We start from the raw sequence: 20,178 nt of genomic DNA on the forward strand, positions 1-20,178 counted from the left end.
GATTTAGATGTAGGTGAGCACTTTGGTGATAGTGATCACAACTCGGTTATGTTTAGTTTAGCGATGGGCAGGGATAGGTATATACCGTAAGGCAAGAATTATAGCTGGGGGAAAGGCAATTATGATGCTATTCGGCAAGATTTAGGATGTATAGGATGGGGAAGGAAACTGCAGGGGATGGGTACAATCGAAATGTGGAGCTTTTTCAAGGAACAGCTACTGCGTGTCGTTGATAAGTATGTACCTGTCAGGCAGGGAGGAAGTTGTCGAGCAAGGGAACCGTGGTTTACTAAGGAAGTTGAAGCACTTGTCAAGAGGAAGAAGAAGGCTTATGTTAGGATGAGACATGAAGGCTCAGTTAGGGCACTTGAGAGTTACAAGTTAGCCAGGAAGGACCTAAAGGGAGAGTTAAGAAGAGCGAGGAGAGGACACGAAAAGTCGTTGGCGGATAGGATCAAGGAAAACCCTAAGGCTTTCTATAGGTATATCAGGAACAAAAGAATGACTAGAGTAAGATTAGGGCCAATCAAGGATAGTAGTGGAAAGTTGTGTGTGGAATCAGAGGAGATAGGGGAAGCGTTAAATGGATATTTTTCGTCAGTGTTTACACTGGAGAAAGACAATGTTGTCGAGGAGAACACTCAGGTTCAGTCGACCAGGCTAGATGGAATTGAGGTTCAAAAGGAGGAGGTGTTAGCAATTTTGGAAAATGTCAAAATAGATAAGTCCCCTGGGCCAGATGGGATTTATCCTAGGATTCTCTGGAAAGCCAGGGAGGAGATTGCAGAGCCTTTGTCCTTGATCTTTATGTCGTCTTTGTCGACAGGAATAGTGCCGGAAGACTGGAGGATAGCAAATGTTGTCCCCTTGTTCAAGAAGGGGAGTAGAGACAACCCTGGTAATTATAGACCTGTGAGCCTTACTTCGGTTGTGGGTAAAATGTTGGAAAAGGTTATAAGAGATAGGGTTTATAATCATCTTGAAAAGAACAAGTTGATTAGCGATAGTCAACACGGTTTTGTGAAGGGTAGGTCATGCCTCACAAACCTTATTGAGTTTTTGAGAAGGTGACCAAACAGGTGGATCAGGGTAAAGCTGTTGATGTGGTGTATATGGATTTCAGTAAGGCGTTTGATAAGGTTCCCCACGGTAGGCTATTGCAGAAAATAAGGAAGTATGGAATTGAAGGTGATTTAGCGGTTTGGATCAGTAATTGGCTAGCTGAAAGAAGACAGAGGGTGGTGGTTGATGGCAAATGTTCATCCTGGAGTTCAGTTACTAGTGGTGTACCGCAAGGATCTGTTTTGGGGCCACTGCTGTTTGTCATTTTTATAAATGACCTGGAAGAGGGTGTAGAAGGATGGGTTAGTAAATTTGCAGATGACACGAAGGTCGGTGGAGTTGTGGATAGTGCTGAAGGATGTTATAGGATACAGAGGGACATAGATAAGCTGCAGAGTTGGGCTGAGAGGTGGCAGATGGAGTTTAATGCGGAAAAGTGTGAGGTGGTTCACTTTGGAAGGAGTAACAGGAATGCAGAGTACTGGGCTAATGGCAAGATTCTTGGTAGTGTAGATGAACAGAGAGATCTCGGCATCCAGGTACATAAATCCCTGAAAGTTGCCACCCAGGTTAATAGGGCTGTTAAGAAGGCATATGGTGTGCTAGCCTTTATAAGCAGGGGGATTGAGTTTCGGAACCACAAGGTCATGCTGCAGCTGTACATAACTCTGGTGCGGCCGCACCTGGAGTACTGTGTGCAGTTCTGGTCACCACATTATAGGAAGGATGTGGAAGCTTTGGAAAGGGTTCAGAGGAGATTTACTAGGATGTTGCCTGGTATGGAGGGAAGGTCTTACGAGGAAAGGCTCAGGGAATTGAGGTTGTTTTCGTTAGAGAGGAGAAGGCTGAGAGGTGACTTAATAGAGACATATAAGATAGTCAGAGGGTTAGATAGGGTGGACAGTGAGAGTCTTTTTCCTCGGATGGTGATGACCAACACGAGGGGACATAGCTTTAAATTGAGGGGTGGTAGATATAGGACAGATATCAGAGGCAGTTTCTTTATTCAGAGAGTAGTAGGGGTGTGGAACGCCCTGCCTGCAACTGTAGTAGACTCGCCAACTTTAAGGGCATTTAAGTGGTCACTGGATAGACATATGGATGAAAATGGAATAGTGTAGGTCAGATAGGCTTCAGATGGTTTCACAGGTCGGCGCAACATCGAGGGCCGAAGGGCCCGTACTGCGCTGTAGTGTTCTATGTTCTATGTTCTAACTTTGGGGTTGTGGGGGTGAAACCCACGCCAATACAGGGAGAATGTGCAAACTCCACACGGACAGTGACCCGGGGCCAGATTGAACCAGTCAGGCCCAATTCCAACACTGCCCAACACCCCAAGTCCCCACTCCTCAACTCTCCAATGGCCCAACACCCCAAGTCCACACTCCTCAACTCTCCAATGGCCCAACACCCCAAGTCCACACTCCTCAACTCTCCAAAGGCCCAACACCCCAAGTCCCCACTCCCCAACTCTCCAACGGCCCAACACCCCAAGTCCCCACTCCTCAACACCCCAAGTCCCCACTCCTCAACTCTCCAACGGCCCAACACCCCAAGCCCCCACTCCTCAACTCTCCAACGGCCCAACACCCCAAGTCCCCACTCCCCAACTCTCCAACGGCCCAACACCCCAAGTCCCCACTCCTCAACACCCCAAGTACCCACTCCTCAACTCTCCAACGGCCCAACACCCCAACTCTCCAACATCCCAACCCTCCAACTCTCCAACGGCCCAACACCCCAAGTCCCCACTCCTCAACTCTCCAACACCCCAACTAACATGTACTAGATGCTGTCGTAAGAAGAGGCAAGAGTTCAGCTCCTTTTTCTCCAACACATCTTTAATGGTTCAAACTCACACTGCACAGAACTCTACAGATCATCACAAGCTCCAGAGTCCACCTGAAGCCCCTTTACATATCAGTGTCAAACATTGAACACTTAACAAAAATGAGACAACTAATTGCAAAGTCTCTTAACCCATTACTTAACATCCCCAACTCCCCAACCCTCCAACTCTCCAACATCCCAACCCTCCAACTCCTCAACTCTCCAACACCCCAACTCCCCAACCCTCCAACATCCCAACCCTCGAACCCCCCAACTCTTCAAACCTCCAACTCTCCAACTCCCAAATTCCCCAACTCTCCAACTCCCAAATTTCCCAACTCTTCAACTCCCCAACCCTCCATCTCTCCAACATCCCAACCCTCCAACTCCCCAACCCTCCAACTCTCCAACTCCCCAACACCCACTCCCCGACTCTCCACCTCTAAAACTCCCCAACATCCAACTCCCCAACTCTCCAACACTCCAACTCTTCAACTCTCCAACTACCCGACACTCCAACTCCCCAACTCCCCAACCCTCCAACTCTACAACTCTCCAACACGCCAACTCCCCAACTCTGCAACACCCCAACTAACATGTACTAGATGCTGTCGTAAGAAGAGGCAAGAGTTCAGCTCCTTTTTCACCAACACACCTTTAATGGTTCAAACTCACACTGCACAGAACTCTACAGATCATCACAAGCTCCAGAGTCCACCTGAAGCCCCTTTACATATCAGTGTCAATCATTGAACACTTAACAAAAATGAGACAACTAATTGCAATGTCTCTTAACCCATTACTTAACATCCCCAACTCCCCAACTCGCAAATTCCCCAACTCTTCAACTCCCCAACATCCCAACCATCCAACCCTCCAACCCTCCACCTCTCCAACCCTCCAACTCCTCAACTCTCCAACACCAACTCTGCTACTCCCCAACTCTCCAACCCTCCAACTCCCCAACTCTCCAACTCTCCAACTCTCCAACTCCCAAAATCCCCAACTCCCCAACTCCCCAACTCCCAACTCCCCAACTCCCCAACTCTCCAACTCCCCAACTCCCCAACTCTCCAACTCCCCAACTCTCCAACTCCCCAACTCTCCAACTCTCCAACTCTCCAACTCCCAAATTCCCCAACTGTTCAACTCCCCAACCCTCCAATTCTCCAACATCCCAACCCTCCAACCCTCCTACCCTCCACCTCTCCAACTCCCCAACCCTCCAGCTCTCCAACATCCCAACCCTCCAACCCTCCAACTCTCCAACCCTCCAACTCTCCAACTCTTCAACTCTCCAACCCTCAAACCCTCCAACACCCCAACTCTCCAACATCCCAACCCTCCAACCCTCCAACTCTTCAAGTCCCCAACTCCCCAACACCCCACTCCCTGACTCTCCACCTCTATAACTCCCCAACATCCAACACCCCAACTCTCCAAAATCCCAACTCTCCAACCCTCCAACTCTTCAACTCCCCAACACCCCACTCCCCGACTCTCCACCCCTGTAACTCCCCAACATCCAACTCCCCAACTCTCCAACACCCGAACTCTGCAACTCTCCAACTACCCAACTCCCCAACTCTCCAACCCTCCAACCCTCCAACACTCCAACTCCCCATCTCCCCAACCCTCCAACTCTACAACTCTCCAACTCCCCAACACCCCAACACCCGAACTCCCCAACACCCCAACTCCCCAACACCCCAACTCTCCAACCCTCCAATTCTCCAACACCCCAACACCCCATCTCTCCAACACCCCAACCCTCCAACTCTCAAACTCTCCAACATCCCAATTATCCACCCTCCAAACCTCCAACTCCCCAACTCTCCAACTACCCAACTCTCCAACTCTCCAACTCCCCACTCCCGACCTCCACAACTCCCCAACACCCCAAGTCTCCAACACCCCAACTCCCCAACTCTCCAACTCCCCACTCCCGGCCTCCACAACTCCCCAACACCCCAAGTCTCCAACACCCCAACTCCCCAACTCTCCAACTCCCCACTCCCGGCCTCCACAACTCCCCAACACCCCAAGTCTCCAACACCCCAACTCTAAAATCCCCAACTCCCCAACACCCCAACTCCCCAACACCCCAACTCTCCAACACCCCAACTCCCCAACCCTCCAACCCTCCAACTCTCCAACATCCCAACATCCCAACTCTCCAACCCTCCAACCCTCCAACACCCCAACACCCCAACTCCCCAACTCTGCAACCCTCCAACCCTCCAACACTCCAACTCCCCATCTCCCCAACCCTCCAACTCTCCAACTCTCCAACTCTCCAACACCCCAAATCTCCAACTCTCCAACTCCCCAATTCTCCATCTCCCCATTCCAAACTCCCCAACTCCCCAACACCCCAACTCCACAACACCCCAACTCCCCAACACCCCAACACCCCAACTCTCCAACCCTCAAACTCTCCAACATCCCAACATCCCAACTCTCCAACCCTCCAACCCCCCAACGCCCCAACTCTCCAACTCCCGACTTCCACAACTCCCCAACACCCCAAGTCTCCAACACCCCAACTCCCCAACTCCCCAACTCCCCAACTCTCCAACCCTCCAACCCTCCAACTCTCCAACACTCCAACACCCCAAATCTCCAACTCCCCAATTCTCCATCTCCCCATTCCCAACTCTCCAACTCCCCAACACCCCAACTCCCCAACTCCCCAACACCCCAACTCCCTAACACCCCAACACCCCAACTCTCCAACCCTCCATCTCTCCAACATCCCAACATCCCAACTCTCCAACCCTCCAACCCTCCAACACCCCAACACCCCAACTCCCCATCTCTCCAACACCCCAACCCTCCAACTCTCCAACATCCCAATTCTCCACCCTCCAACCCTCCAACTCCCCAACTCTCCAACTACCCAACTCTCCAACTCTCCAACTCCCCACTCCCGACCTCCACAACTCCCCAACACCCCAAGTCTCCAACACCCCAATTCCCCAACTCTCCAACTCCCCACTCCCGACCTCCACAACTCCCCACTCCCCAACTCTCCTACACCCCAACTCCCCAACACCCCAGCTCCCCAACACCCCAACTCTCCAACACCCCAACTCCCCAACTCCCCCCAACTTCCCAACTCTCCAACCCTCCAACTCTCCAACATCCCAACATCCCAACTCTCCAAACCTCTAACCCTCCAACACCCCAACACCCCAACTATCCAACACCCCAACTCTCCAACCCTCCAACTCTCCAACTCTCCAACATCCCAACTCTCCAACCCTCCAACCCTCCAACTCTCCAACTCTCCAACCCTCCAACTCTCCAACTCTCCAACATCCCAACTCTCCAACCCTCCAACCCTCCAACACCCCAACTCTCCAACACCCCAACACCCCAACTATCCAACACCCCAACACTCCAACCCTCCAACTCCCCAACTCTCCAACTCCCGATCTCCACAACTCCCCAACACCCCAAGTCTCCAACACCCCAACTCTCCAACTCTCCAACTCCCCACTCCCGACCTCCACAACTCCCCAACACCCCAAGTCTCCAACACCCCAACTCTAAAATCCCCAACTCCCCAACACCCCAACTCCCCAACACCCCAACTCTCGAACACCCCAACTCCCCAACTCCCCCCAACTTCCCAACTCTCCAACCCTCCAACTCTCCAACATCCCAACATCCCAACTCTCCAACCCTCCAACACCCCAACACCTCAACTCTCCAACCCTCCAACACCTCAACACCCCAACTATCCAACACCCCAACTCTCCAACCCTCCAACTCCCCAACTCTCCAACTCTCCAACTCCCGACCTCCACAGCTCCCCAACACCCCAAGCCTCCAACACCCCAACTCTACAATCCACAACTCCCCAACTCCCCAACTCTCCAACTTCCCACTCCCGACCTCCACAGCTCCCCAAAACCCCAAGTCTCCAACACCCCAACTCTACACTCCCCAACTCCCCAACTCTCCAACTCTCCAACTCCCCAACACCCCAAGTCTCAACACCCCAACTCTACAATCCCCAACTCCCCAACTCCCCAACTCCCCAACACCCCAACTCCCCAACTCCCCCCAACTTCCCAACTCCCCAGCTCCCCGATTTGCCAACTTCCCCAACTCCCAGACTCTCCAACACCCCAACTCCCCAACTCTCCAATTCTCCAACTCCCCAACACCCCAAGTCTCCAACACCCCAACTCTACAATCCCCAACACCCCAACACCCCAACTCCCCAACACCCCAACTCTCCAACACCCCAACTCTACAATCCCCAACTCCCCAACACCCCAACTCTCCAACACCCCAACTCCCCAACCCTCCAACATCCCAACCCTCCAACCCTCCAACTCCTCAACTCTCCAACACCCCAACTCTGCTACTCCCCAACTCTCCAACCCTCCAACCCTCCAACACTCCAACTCCACATCTCCCCAACCCTCCATCTCCCCATTCCAAACTCCGCAACTCTCCAACACCCCAACTCTCCAACACCCCAACCCTCCAACTCTCCATCTCCAACATCCCAATTCTCCACCCTCCAACCCTCCAACTCCCCAACTCTCCAACTCCCCAACTCTCCAACTCTCCAACTCCCCACTCCCGACCTGCACAACTCCCCAACACCCCAAGTCTCCAACACCCCAACTCTACAATCCCCAACTCTCCAACTCCCCACTCCTGACCTCCACAACTCCCCAACACCGCAAGTCTCCAACACCCCAACTCTACACTCCCCAACTCCCCAGCTCTCCAACTCTCCAACTCCCCAACACCCCAAGTCTCCAACACCCCAAATTTACAATCCCCAACTCCCCAACACCCCAACTCCCCAACACCCCAACTCCCCAACTCCCCCCAACTTCCCAACTCTCCAACTCCCCGATTCGCCAACTCCCCCAACTCCCAAACTCTCCAACTCTCCAACCCCCCAACTCCCCAACTCCCCAACTCTCCAACTCTCCAACTCTCCAACTCTCCAACTCTCCAACTCCCCAACCACCCAAGTCACCAACACCCAACTCTACAATCCCCAACTCCCCAACACCCCAACTCCCCAACACCCCAACTCCCCAACTTTCCAACTCTCCAACTTCCCACTCCCGACCTCCACAACTCCCCAAAACCCCAAGTCTCCAACACCCCAACTCTACACTCCCCAACTCCCCAGCTCTCCAACTCTCCAACTCCCCAACACCCCAAGTCTCCAACACCCCAAATTTACAATCCCCAACTCCCCAACACCCCAACTCCCCAACACCCCAACTCCCCAACTCCCCCCAACTTCCCAACTCTCCAACTCCCCGATTCGCCAACTCCCCCAACTCCCAAACTCTCCAACTCTCCAACCCCCCAACTCTCCAACTCCCCAACTCCCCAACTCCCCAACTCTCCAACTCTCCAACTCTCCAACTCTCCAACTCTCCAACTCCCCAACCACCCAAGTCACCAACACCCCAACTCTACAATCCCCAACTCCCCAACACCCCAACTCCCCAACACCCCAACTCCCCAACTTTCCAACTCTCCAACTCCCCACTCCCGACCTCCACAACTCCCCAACACCCCAACTCTCCAACACCCCAACTCTACAATCCCCAACTCCCCAACACCCCAACTCCCCAACACCCCAACTCTCCAACACCCCAACTCCCCAACCCTCCAACTCTCCAACATCCCAACCCTCCAACCCTCCAACCCTCCACCTCTCCAACCCTCCAACTCCTCAACTCCCCAACAGCCCAACTCTGCTACTCCCCAACTCTCCAACCCTCCAACCCTCCAAAACCCCAACTCCCCAACCCTCCAACTCTCCAACATCCCAACCCTCCAACCCTCCAACTCTCCAACCCTCCAACTCTTCAACTCTTCAACTCTCCAACCCTCCAACCCTCCAACACCCCAACTCTCCAACATCCCAACCCTCCAACCCTCCTACTCATCAACTCCCCAACAACCCAACACCCCACTCCCCAACTCTCCACCTCTGTAACTCCCCAACATCCAACTCCCCAACTCTCCAACACCCCAACTCTTCAACTCTCCAACTACCCAACTCCCCAACTCTCCAACCCTCCAACCCTCCAGAACTCCAACTCCCCATCTCCCCAACCCTCCAACTCTCCAACTCTCCAACACCCCAAATCTCCAACTCCCCAATTCTCCATCTCCCCATTCCAAACTCCCCAACTCCCCAACACCCCAACACCCCAACTCCCCAACTCCCCAACACCCCAACTCTCCAACCCTCCAACTCTCCAACATCCCAACATCCCAACTCTCCAACCCTCCAATACCCCAACACCCCAACTCTCCAACACCCCAGCCCTCCAACTCTCCAACTCCCCACTCCCGACCTCCACAACTCCCCAACACCCCAAGTCTCCAACACCCCAACTCTACAATCCCCAACTCCCCAACTCTCCAACTCCCCACTCCAGGCCGCCACAACTCCCCAACACCCCAACTCTCCAACATCCCAACTCTCCAACTCTCCAACTCCCCACTCCCGACCTCCACAACTCCCCAACACCCCAAGTCTCCAACACCCCAACTCTACAATCCCCAACTCCCCAACTCTCCAACTCCCCACTCCCGACCTCCACAACTCCCCAACACCCCAAGTCTCCAACACCCCAACTCCCCAACTCTCCAACTCCCCACTCCCGACCTCCACAACTCCCCAACACCCCAAGTCTCCAACACCCCAACTCCCCAACTCTCCAACTCCCCACTCCCGACCTCCACAACTCCCCAACACCCCAAGTCTCCAACACCCCAACTCCCCAACTCTCCAACTCCCCACTCCCGGCCTCCACAACTCCCCAACACCCAAAGTCTCCAACACCCCAACTCTAAAATCCCCAACTCCCCAACACCCCAACTCCCCAACACCCCAACTCTCCAACTCCCCAACTCCCCCTAACTTCCCAACTCTCCAACCCTCCAACTCTCCAACACCCCAACTCTCCAACCCTCCAACCCTCCAACACCCCAACACCCCAAGTCTCCAACACCCCAACTCTACAATCCCCAACTCCCCAACTCTCCAACTCCCCACTCCAGGCCGCCACAACTCCCCAACACCCCAACTCTCCAACATCCCAACTCTCCAACTCTCCAACTCCCCACTCCCGACCTCCACAACTCCCCAACACCCCAAGTCTCCAACACCCCAACTCTACAATCCCCAACTCCCCAACTCTCCAACTCCCCACTCCCGACCTCCACAACTCCCCAACACCCCAAGTCTCCAACACCCCAACTCCCCAACTCTCCAACTCCCCACTCCCGACCTCCACAACTCCCCAACACCCCAAGTCTCCAACACCCCAACTCCCCAACTCTCCAACTCCCCACTCCCGACCTCCACAACTCCCCAACACCCCAAGTCTCCAACACCCCAACTCCCCAACTCTCCAACTCCCCACTCCCGGCCTCCACAACTCCCCAACACCCAAAGTCTCCAACACCCCAACTCTAAAATCCCCAACTCCCCAACACCCCAACTCCCCAACACCCCAACTCTCCAACTCCCCAACTCCCCCTAACTTCCCAACTCTCCAACCCTCCAACTCTCCAACATCCCAACACCCCAACTCTCCAACCCTCCAACCCTCCAACACCCCAACACCCCAACTATCCAACACCCCAACTCTCCAACCCTCCAACTCTCCAACATACCAACATCCCAACTCTCCAACCCTCCAACCCTCCAACACCCCAACACCCCAACTATCCAACACCCCTACCCTCCAACCCTCCAACTCTCCAACATCCCAACTCTCCAACCCTCCACCCTCCAACTCCCCAACTCTCCAACTCTCCAACTCTCCAACTCCCGACCTCCACAACTCCCCAACACCCCAAGTCTCCAACACCCCAACTCTACAATCCCCAACTCCCCAACTCTCCAACTCCCCAACACCCCAACTCCCCAACTCCCCCCAACTTCCCAACTCTCCAACTCCCCGATTCGCCAACTCCCCCAACTCCCAAACTCTCCAACCCTCCAACTCCCCAACTCCCCAACTCTCTAACTCTCCTTACCGCAGGGTTAGTCACTCTACTATCTAGTTAATCAATCATATTTTATTACTTTCTCAATGTTTATATTTCAAATTTAACAGATTTCCTACCAGCCAATCAGGTCACAGCTTTACTGTTGTTCGCTTTAGTTCCCCCCCCCCCCCACCCCACCCCCCGCCCCGGCCCACACACACCCCCACAATTTGAAAAGGTCTGTGTCCCACTTACCTTCCCGGGATGTTCTCTGGATCTCTCCCTGCAGATTAACAGTTACGGAACCGGAAGAAGAAAACAAAACAAAAAGGGAAAAAGCACCGATCTGCACTGAATTACCAAACTTTTCCAAATGACCGAGTTCCAATCCCCACTCTGGCTGACTCTCTCACTCAGGATATCTCGGCTTTACCGTGCGCAAAGCTTACTGAGAGTGCGCTTTGTGTCTACCTTTTATATAGAACTCAGCTAAACTAAGATTCCAGTCCCACCAACACACCATTCCCAATTTCCCGCCACGCCAAATCCCCCACTCCCAATTCCAATCCCATCAACTCCCCAATTCACCAACTCCCCAACTCTCTCACTCCTCAACTCTCCAACTGCTCAGCCCACCACTAAGATCTGAAGCGGTGGGGAGCGGGGTGGGGGGGCACCGAACTCACCGAGCCATCCTTCAGCCACTGGTGGAAGGTAGCCTTGCCAGGGACAGGACGCTGGAGTTCTGGGACCCCAGGGCGGCCGTCATTGCACTGGAGCAGGATCCAATCCACCAGCCGCTCCTCCAAATCCTGGTCATACTTCTGGTCGATTTTTTTCTGCACTTGGAGGCTGAGCCCGTACTTTGGTCCGGCGTTCGCCATCGCTCACTTGTCACGGTGCAGTTCGGGGAGGCCTGGCAGGCGAAGAACAGTTTACAAAAGATCGAACAAGCAAAGTGTCGGCCCTGGTAATGAGACAAAGTGATAATCGGGTCTTCAGGTGAATGGAGAGATGTTGGTGCGACAGGTAAAAGACAGAAACACAACATAAGCAGTTTAACATTGGAAAGTGTGAATATATATACTACAGAAAGGACAGAGCAAAAATAAAATAAATATAATAATACAGTGGGATCAAACACTCCCAGGACAGGTACAGCACGGGGTTAGATACAGAGTAAAGCTCCCTCTACACACTCCCCATCAAACACTCCCAGGACAGGTACAGTACGGGGTTAGATACAGAGTAAAGCTCTCTCTACACTGTCCCCATCAAACACTCCCAGGACAGGTACAGCACGGGGTTAGATACAGAGTAAAGCTCTCTCTACACTGTCCCCATCAAACACTCCCAGGACAGGTACAGCACGGGGTTAGATACAGAGTAAAGCTCCCTCTACACTGTCCCCATCAAACACTCCCAGGACAGGTACAGCACGGGGTTAGATACAGAGTAAATCTCCCTCTACACTGTCCCCATCAAACACTCCCAGGACAGGTACAGCACGGGGTTAGGTACAGAGTAAAGCTCCCTCTACACTGTCCCCATCAAACACTCCGAGGACATGTACAGCACGGGGTTAGATACAGAGTAAAGCTCCCTTTGCACTGTCCCCATCAAACACTCCCAGGACAGGTACAGCACGGGGTTAGATACAGAGTAAAGCTCCCTCTACGCTGTCCCCATCAAACACTCCCAGGACAGGTACAGCACGGGGTTAGATACTGAGTAAAGCTCCCTCTGCACTGTCCCCATCAAACACTCCCAGGACAGGTACAGCACGGGGTTAGATACAGAGTAAAGCTCCCTCTACACTGTCCCCATCAAACACTCCCAGGACAGGTACAGCACCGGGTTAGATACAGAGTAAAGCTCCCTCTACACTGTCCCCATTAAACACTCCCAGGACAGGTACAGCACGGGGTTAGATACAGAGTGAAGTTTATTTCTGATTTGGAGGGACGGTAGATTTTCCCGGAACCCTGTTTTATGTCGAGATCAGACTCTGCATCCTGCCCTAAAGTGAAAACAACCAAAGTTTTCATCCAGTTTCTGAGTCAGTGAGTAATCTGTTGTGAAATGGGCCCTGGTTTGAACCTGTCTTGGTAGTGTTAACCAATCCCACAGCTCCACTAACTGCCACACCTAATTCAGGTTCCCAAAGCACCACGCTTGGTCCCAGAGAATAGGGAGAGTCAGAAAGGACTCCGATCGAGTAGCGAAAGGCAGAGAGGGAAGGGGAGATGGAGACTGTGTCAGAGAGAGAGAGAGCGGGAAGATCAAGAGCGATAGAGAGAGGGAAGCACAAAGTGCAGACAGAAACAGTGGGAGCGCGTGTGACAGGGACAGAGTGAGACAGACAGACAGCGAGTGAGGGAGAGAGAAACAGAGAGAGAGAAAGGAGAAAAAGACATAAAGAGAGATACCAACTTGGAGAGAGAGGGAGAGGTAGAATGAGCGAAAGAGACAGATAGAGAGGGACAGACAGGCAGAGAGAGAGAGAGAGATTCGTCGAATCGCTCAGCAAAGGGAATGAGTCCCTATTTTACTTGGGAATGAGTTAGGATATGAAAGTTTAAAAGTACAGGATAAAAGTGGGACTTGCAGAAGGTGGAGGGATTTGGGGCTGGGGTGGGACTGACACACACTGAGGTTGAGAGCAGAGATTGAACCTTACCTGTGTTAAAGCAACGCTCACAAAACACTTCCTGAATTCCACTGTCAGAGAAACAGGTTCAAGGTGTGAGGGGAGGGGTGAGAGAGGGGAACTGCGAGAGGGAGGAGAGTGGAGAGCCGGGGAGGAGCGGAGTGGAGGGGGAGGGGGGGAGTGAGGAGGAGGGGAAGAGGGGAGGGGGGAGAGGGGAGAGGGGAGTGAGGAGGGGAAGAGGGGAGTGGGGAGGGGGGAGTGAGGAGGGGGGAGGGGGTTGAGGGGAGAGGGAAGTGGGGAGGGGGGAAGTGGGGAGGGGGAGAGGGGAGTGAGGAGGGGGGAAGAGAGGACTGGCGAGGGGGAATGAGGAGGGGGTAGAGGGAGGGGGAGAGGGGAGTGAGGAGGGAGGAAGAGGGGAGTGAGGAGGGAGGGGAGGGGGAGTGAGGAGGGAGGGGAGGGGGGAAGTGGGATGGGGAGAGGGGAGTGAGGAGGGGGGACGAGAGGAGTGGGGAGGGGTAGAGGGGAGTGGGGAGGGGGGAGTGAGGAGGGAGGAGAGGGGGAGTGAGGAGGGAGGGGAGGGGGAGTGAGGAGGTAGGGGAGGGGGAGTGAGGAGAGGGGAGGGGGAAGTGGGGAGGGGAAGAGTGGAGTGAGGAGGGAGGGAGAGGAGAGTGAGGAGGGGGAAGAGGGGAGTGAGGGGAGGAGGAAGGGGGAGTGGGGAGGGGGGAAGTGGGGAGGAGGGGTGGAGGAGGGGAGTGGGGAGTGGCAGAGGGGAGGGGGAGAGGGAAGAGGGAAGTGAAGGAGGGGAGTTTGGAGGGGAGGAGAAGAGGGGGGAGAAGGGGAAAGGGGAGGCGGAGGGGAAGGGTTAGGAGGGGAAGGTGAGGGGAGGGGGAGAGGTGGGGGTAGGGAGAGAGGAGGAGGGAGGGGAGAGGGGAGGGGAGGGAGGGGGAGGGGGGGAGGGAGGGGAATAGGGGAGGGGAGTTGGGAGGGGGAAGAGGGGAGTGAGGAAGGAGGGAGAGGGGCAGAGGGGAGTGGGGAGGGGGAAGAGGGAAGTGAAGGAGGGGAGTTTGGAGGGGAGGAGAAGAGGGGGGAGAAGGGGTAGGGAGAGAGGAGGAGAGGGGAGGGGAGGAGGGGGAAGAGTGGAAGAGGGGGAGGAGAGGAGGAGGGTGGAGGAAGTTGAAGTGGGAGGGGGAGAGAATTGAGGTGGGAGGGGAGGGAGTTGAGGTGGGGAGGAGAAGAGTGGAGGGAGGGGAAGGGGGGAGGGTAGGTGGGGAGGATGGAGGAAGGGGAGGGCAGGGTGGAGGGAGTGTGAGGTAGGGGAGGGGAGTGTGGAGGGAGGGAAGGGGGTGGAGGAGGGGAATATGGGAGGGGAGTTGGGAGGGGGAAGAGGGAAGGTGGGAGGCGAGAGGGGAGGGGGAGGGGGGAGGTGAGTGGGGAGGGGGAAGAGGGGAGTGAGGAGGAAGAGGGCAGTGAGGAGAGTGAGTGACGAGAGGAAGAGGGGAGTGGGGAGGGGGAAGAGGGGAGGGGAGGGGAAGAGTGGTGTGGGGAGGGGTAAGAGTGGAGGGGAGTTTGGAGGGGAGGGGAGGAGGTGGTGAGAAGGGGAAAGGGGGGAGGGGAAGGGAGGCTGGGGAGGGGGAGGAGCAGGGGGAGGAGGAGGTGGGAGGGGAGGGAGTTGAGGTGGGGAGTGGAGGTGGAGTTGAGGTGGGCACTAAGGGCCATTTATCATGGCCAATCCACCTAACCTGCACGTCTTTGGATTGTGGGAGGAAACCGGAGCACCCGGAGGAAACCCACGCCCACACGGGGAGAACGTGCAGACTCCACACAGACAGTGACCCAAGCCGGGAATCGAACCTGGAACCCTGGCGCTGTGAAGCCACAATGCTATCCACTTGTGCTGCCCAAAGGGGAGGGGGAATGGGAGGAGGGGAAGGAGTGGAGGAGCAGAGAGGGAGCAGTGGGAGGAAGGGAGGATGGGGCGAGTGATGGGGGGAGGTTGGGGAGTAGAAGGGTGGGGGAGTGGACGAGAGGGGGCTAGGTGGGAGCGGTGACAGGAGCTGCGGGGAGGCGAGGAGATGGAGTTGTGGAGGGGTATAGGGTGGGGACGGTGGTAGGGTAGAGGGGGAGGTGAGGGATTTGAAAGGATGTGAGGAGACAAGGGGGTTGGCGATGAGCGGGAGTGGAGAAGAGGGATGAGGAAGGGAAGGGAGGTGGGAGCGGGAAAGGGGATTGGGAGTGGTGGAGGGAGCAAGGTAAGAGAATGGAGGAGTGGTGAGACCATCAATTCACTCGGAACACGATTGGAAGTAAACTGTGGTTTTAATAGTCTTACAACTGAGCCTGCCTGCGACCAGAAGAACTGAGGGCAGGCTCACACGGCTGCAGCACTTTATACTTCTGGTAGTGGGAGGGGCCATGGGCGGAGCCAAGGGTGGAGCCCTGTACAAGCTCCTCATCTCCCCCTATGGGCAGAGCCGTGCAACGGCTCACAGACAGAGCCCACAAGGACATAATACAATGCAATACAGTGTGAATTACATTCACCACATTCACCCCCTGTAAAAATATCCAGCGGGGGTGACGGGTCTACAGGTTGAGCCGGTCCGGTGTCCGAGTCGTCCTTTGGGATCGGCGGAGCACCGGGGTTGCAGCCTCTTCGGGTGGCTGGGTGGTGACGATCGGTGTGGGTATGATGGTGGACTCCGGGAGTGTTTCAGTCCGAGCTTCATTCCTGACCGGTGCGACGGGCGAAGGGGGGCGCAGGGAACCTATAGGCACGGGGGCACAGAGCACGGGCAGTGAACCTATAGGCACGGGGGCACAGAGCGTGGGCAGTGAACCTATAGGCGTGGGGGCGCAGAGCGTGAGCAGGGAACCTATAGGCGCGGGGGCACAGAGCGTGGGCAGGGAACCTATAGGCGCGGGGCACAGAGCGTGGGCAGGGAACCTATAGGCGCGGGGGCACAGAGCGTGAGCAGGGAACCTATAGGCGCGGGGGCGTGGGGGGTTGGGTGGGGTGTAGTGTGAGGGGTAACTCGGCGGTGGTGGTGGTGGTGGTGGATCCTGCAAGCGCCAGGTCCCGGAGGGAAACGGTGTCCTGACGGCCGTCGGGGTGTTCAATAAAGGCGTAATTGAGGGTTTGAGTGAAGCAGTAGCACCCTTTCTACTAGCATAGAACATAGAACATTACAGCGCAGTACAGGCCCTTCGGCCCTCGTTGTTGCGCCGACCTGTGAAACCCCTCTAAAGCCCATCTACACAATTCCCTTATTGTCCATATGCCTATCCAATAACCATTTGAATGCGTTTAGTGTTGGCGAGTCCACTACTGTTGCAGGCAGGGCATTCCACGCCCTTACTACTCTCTGAGTAAAGAACCTACCTCTGACATCTGTCCTATATCTATCTCCCCTCAATTTAAAGCTTTGTCCCCTCGTGCCGGACATCACCATCCGAGGAAAAAGGCTCTCACTGTCCACCCTATCTAACCCTCTGATCATGTTGTATGCCTCAATTAAGTCCCATCTTAACCTTCTTCTCTCTAACGAAAACAGCCTCAAGTCCCTCAGCCTTCCCTCATAAGATCTTCCCTCCATACCAGGCACCAACCTTGTAAATCTCCTAAATCCATTTTGTGTGCCCGGACATGCTTCCGGAGGAGAACAGGGCCCGGTGTCCTTAACCAAGATGGGAGCGAAGCCCCCGTGGTAGTGCCCCTAGGGAAAACAAATAATTGTTCGTGAGGGGTCTGGTTGGTGGCGGTGCATAGAAGGGACCTAATAGCGTGGAGCGCATCGGGGAGGACCTCCTGCCTGTGGGAGGTCGGGAGATTCCTGGACCAGAGGGTCAGTAGGACGGTCTTCCAGACCGTCGCGTTCTCCCTCTCCACCTGCCCGTTCCCCCTGGGGTTGTAGCTGGTAGTCCTGCTTGAGGCGATGCCCTTGTCGAGCAGATACTGACGCAGCTCGTCGCTCATAAAGGGCGAACCCCTGTCGCTGCGTACGTAGCTGGGGAACCCGAACAGGGTGAAGATGCGAAGATGCTATGCAGGGCTCTGATGACTGTGTGGGAGGTCATATCGGGACACGGGATGGCAAAAAGGGAAGCGGGAGAATTCGTCTATGACATTGAGGAAGTACACATTTCAATTGGTCGAGGGGAGTGGCCAGGGCCGGCTCAAGGTACCGGCAACTCGGGCAGTCGCCCAGGGCGCCATGTGCTAGGGGGCGCAATTTGAAATTTGCTGGCACCGCCTCTTCGGCGAGTGCATTCTAAAGTCAGAAATCCCTGCATGGAAAGCATTCTCAGCACACCCTCCCTCCAACCACGCTGCTCCCTGCCAACCCCAAGTATCAATCTGCCCCTCTCCTCTCTCTGTCTACTTCAACATTCTTACCTGGGTTTCTGTGAGACACAATCTGTTTGCGAGTTGTTTTCTCTCGGCTCCCACCACGTAGTGATTTTTCTCAAAGGCTCGCTCTAATCGCAGGAGCTGGGACGGGGAGAAGGCCGTTCGAATCCGCTTGGGTTTTCTGGTGAAGGGGCCGTGGGGAAGCAAGCCCTCGGCTTGTAAGGGCGCCGAAGTTCAGCTTGCCCGGGGCGCCAGCAACCCTAGGGCCGTTCCTGGGAGTGGCCCTTTGAAATCGATGCTCAGGCGTTCAAAGGGCCTAGAAGCCTTTACCAGGTGGGCCTTGTCTGGTCTATAGAAGTGCGGTTTGCACTCCGCACAGATCGGGCAATCCCCGGTGATGGCTTTTACCTCCTCGGTGGAGAAAGGCAGATTTCGGGCTTTGACGTAGTGGGCAAGCCAGGTGACCCCCGGGTGGCAGAGGTCGTTGTGGATCTCCTTCAGGGGGCTAATACTACACAAGGACATAATACTATGCAATATAATACAATGTGAATTACATTCACCACAGGGAGTGAATGGTGGAAGGGGGTGGAAAGGGGTCGAGGGGAAAGGAATGGGTGGAGGAGAGGATGGGAGGTTGGTAGGAAGGGGAGAGGGCGAAGAGAGAGGTGGCATGAGGGGAGTTGAGGTGGAATGAGAAAGGTCAGGGGGGGGTGTGATCAGAGGAAAGGGGAGGCGAGGCGAGAGAGGAGAGGGACTGGGAGGGATGTTGAGGGATTGTGGGAGGAGGAAATTCCAATATTGCTCCAGGTTTACTCTGGGAGTGGAGTCGTCCTAATCTGCAGGGTTTAGACCTGCTCAAGGTTTAATCTTTGTGCAATGTTTCCCCACCCATTAGTGCCAGTTTGTGCTCGGTCAGGTTGCACACTCAGCTCTGGGCGAGGCCATTCTGGCTGGACATTAATGATGGCACTCGTGTGCAATCCTCCACCTGCAGCCCTCACGACATGGGTTCGACCGGATGTAAAGGATTGGGCAACAGCAGTTTCTGCAACAGAATTTCCTCGGTATTTAGGCCAAGATTTATCACTCAATCAACATCTTCTAACCAGTTAAGCAGGTTAAAGATCACACAAGCCTTTCTGGGATCCTGCTGTGCATGTGCGGGCTGCAATATATCTTGCTTGCAAAAGGATATCGTTTTGCAATGTGAGATATCCGATGCTCAGCAGTATTTATAAATGCAGGTACTGTTTTTATTACTCCCGTTTACGTTGGGATTTAAAACGACAGCCCTACCCAGTCCTGCAACCACAATATGCCAAGTTTACTCAGGGAATGAAGGGCACACTCTACAACCCCAATTACTCCAGGTTTACTCTGGCAGTGGGGTCCCTGGTTACTCCAGGTTTACTCTGGGAGTGGGGTCCCTGGTTACTCCAGGTTTACTCTGGGAGTGGAGGTCCTGGTTACTCCAGGTTTACTCTGGGAGTGGAGTTCCTGGTTACTCCAGGTTTACTCTGGGAGTGGGGTCCCTGGTTACTCCAGGTTTACTCTGGGAGTGGAGATCCTGGTTACTCCAGGTTTACTCTGGGAGTGGACTTCCTGGTTACTCCAGGTTTACTCTGGGAGTGGAGTCCCTGGTTATTCCAGGAATACTCTGGGTGTGGAGTTCCTGGTTACTCCAGGTTTACTCTGGGAGTAGAGTCCCTGGTTATTCCAGGAATACTCTGGGTGTGGAGTCCCTGGTTACTCCAGGTTTACTCTGGGAGTGGAGTTCCTGGTTACTCAAGGTTTACTCTGAGAGTGGAGTCCATGGTTATTCCAGGAATACTCTGGGTGTGGAGTCCTGGTTACTCCAGGTTTACTCTGGCAGTGGAGTCCCTGGTTATTCCAGGTTTACTCTGGGAGTGGACTCATAGTTTATTCCAGGTTTACTCTGGGAGTGGTGTCCCTGATTATTCCAGGTTTACTCTGGGAGTGGTCCCTGGTTACTCCAGGTTTACTCTTGGAGTGGAGTCCCTGGTTACTCCAGGTTCACTCTGGGTGTGGAGTCCCTGGTTACTCCAGGTTTACTCTGGGAGTGGAGTCCCTGGTTACGCCAGGTTTACTCTGGGAGTGGAGTCCATGGATATTCCAGGAATACTCTGGGTGTGGAGTCCCTGGTTACTTCAGGTTTACTCTGGCAGTGGAGTCCCTGGTTATTCCAGGTTTACTCTGGGAGTGGAGTCGCAGTTTATTCCAGGTTTACTCTGGGAGTGGAGTCCCTGGTTATTCCGGGTTTACTCTG

General features: G+C 54.7%; 1 protein-coding gene across 2 annotated transcripts in view; it reads right to left on the bottom strand.

Moving 5' to 3' along the window:
* LOC119967788 (transgelin-3-like) overlaps positions 1-20,178 on the bottom strand; it is a 42,600-nt gene that overhangs the window by 17,078 nt on the left and 5,344 nt on the right. The window contains exons 1-2 of one of the 2 annotated variants that reach the window (XM_038800785.1): positions 13,571-13,667; positions 11,577-11,857 (exon numbers count right to left, since the gene is read on the bottom strand). The exons of the other annotated variant lie outside the window; for it this stretch is intronic. Of the exons in view, the coding sequence (XP_038656713.1) occupies positions 11,577-11,774 (198 nt within the window). The 5' untranslated portion in view covers positions 11,775-11,857; positions 13,571-13,667. Of the gene's footprint in view, positions 1-11,576; positions 11,858-13,570; positions 13,668-20,178 lie in introns of those variants that run through there. 2 annotated transcript variants of the gene reach the window in all.

This window comes from Scyliorhinus canicula, chromosome 6 (assembly GCF_902713615.1).
Source record: "Scyliorhinus canicula chromosome 6, sScyCan1.1, whole genome shotgun sequence".
Classification (NCBI taxonomy): domain Eukaryota; kingdom Metazoa; phylum Chordata; class Chondrichthyes; order Carcharhiniformes; family Scyliorhinidae; genus Scyliorhinus; species Scyliorhinus canicula.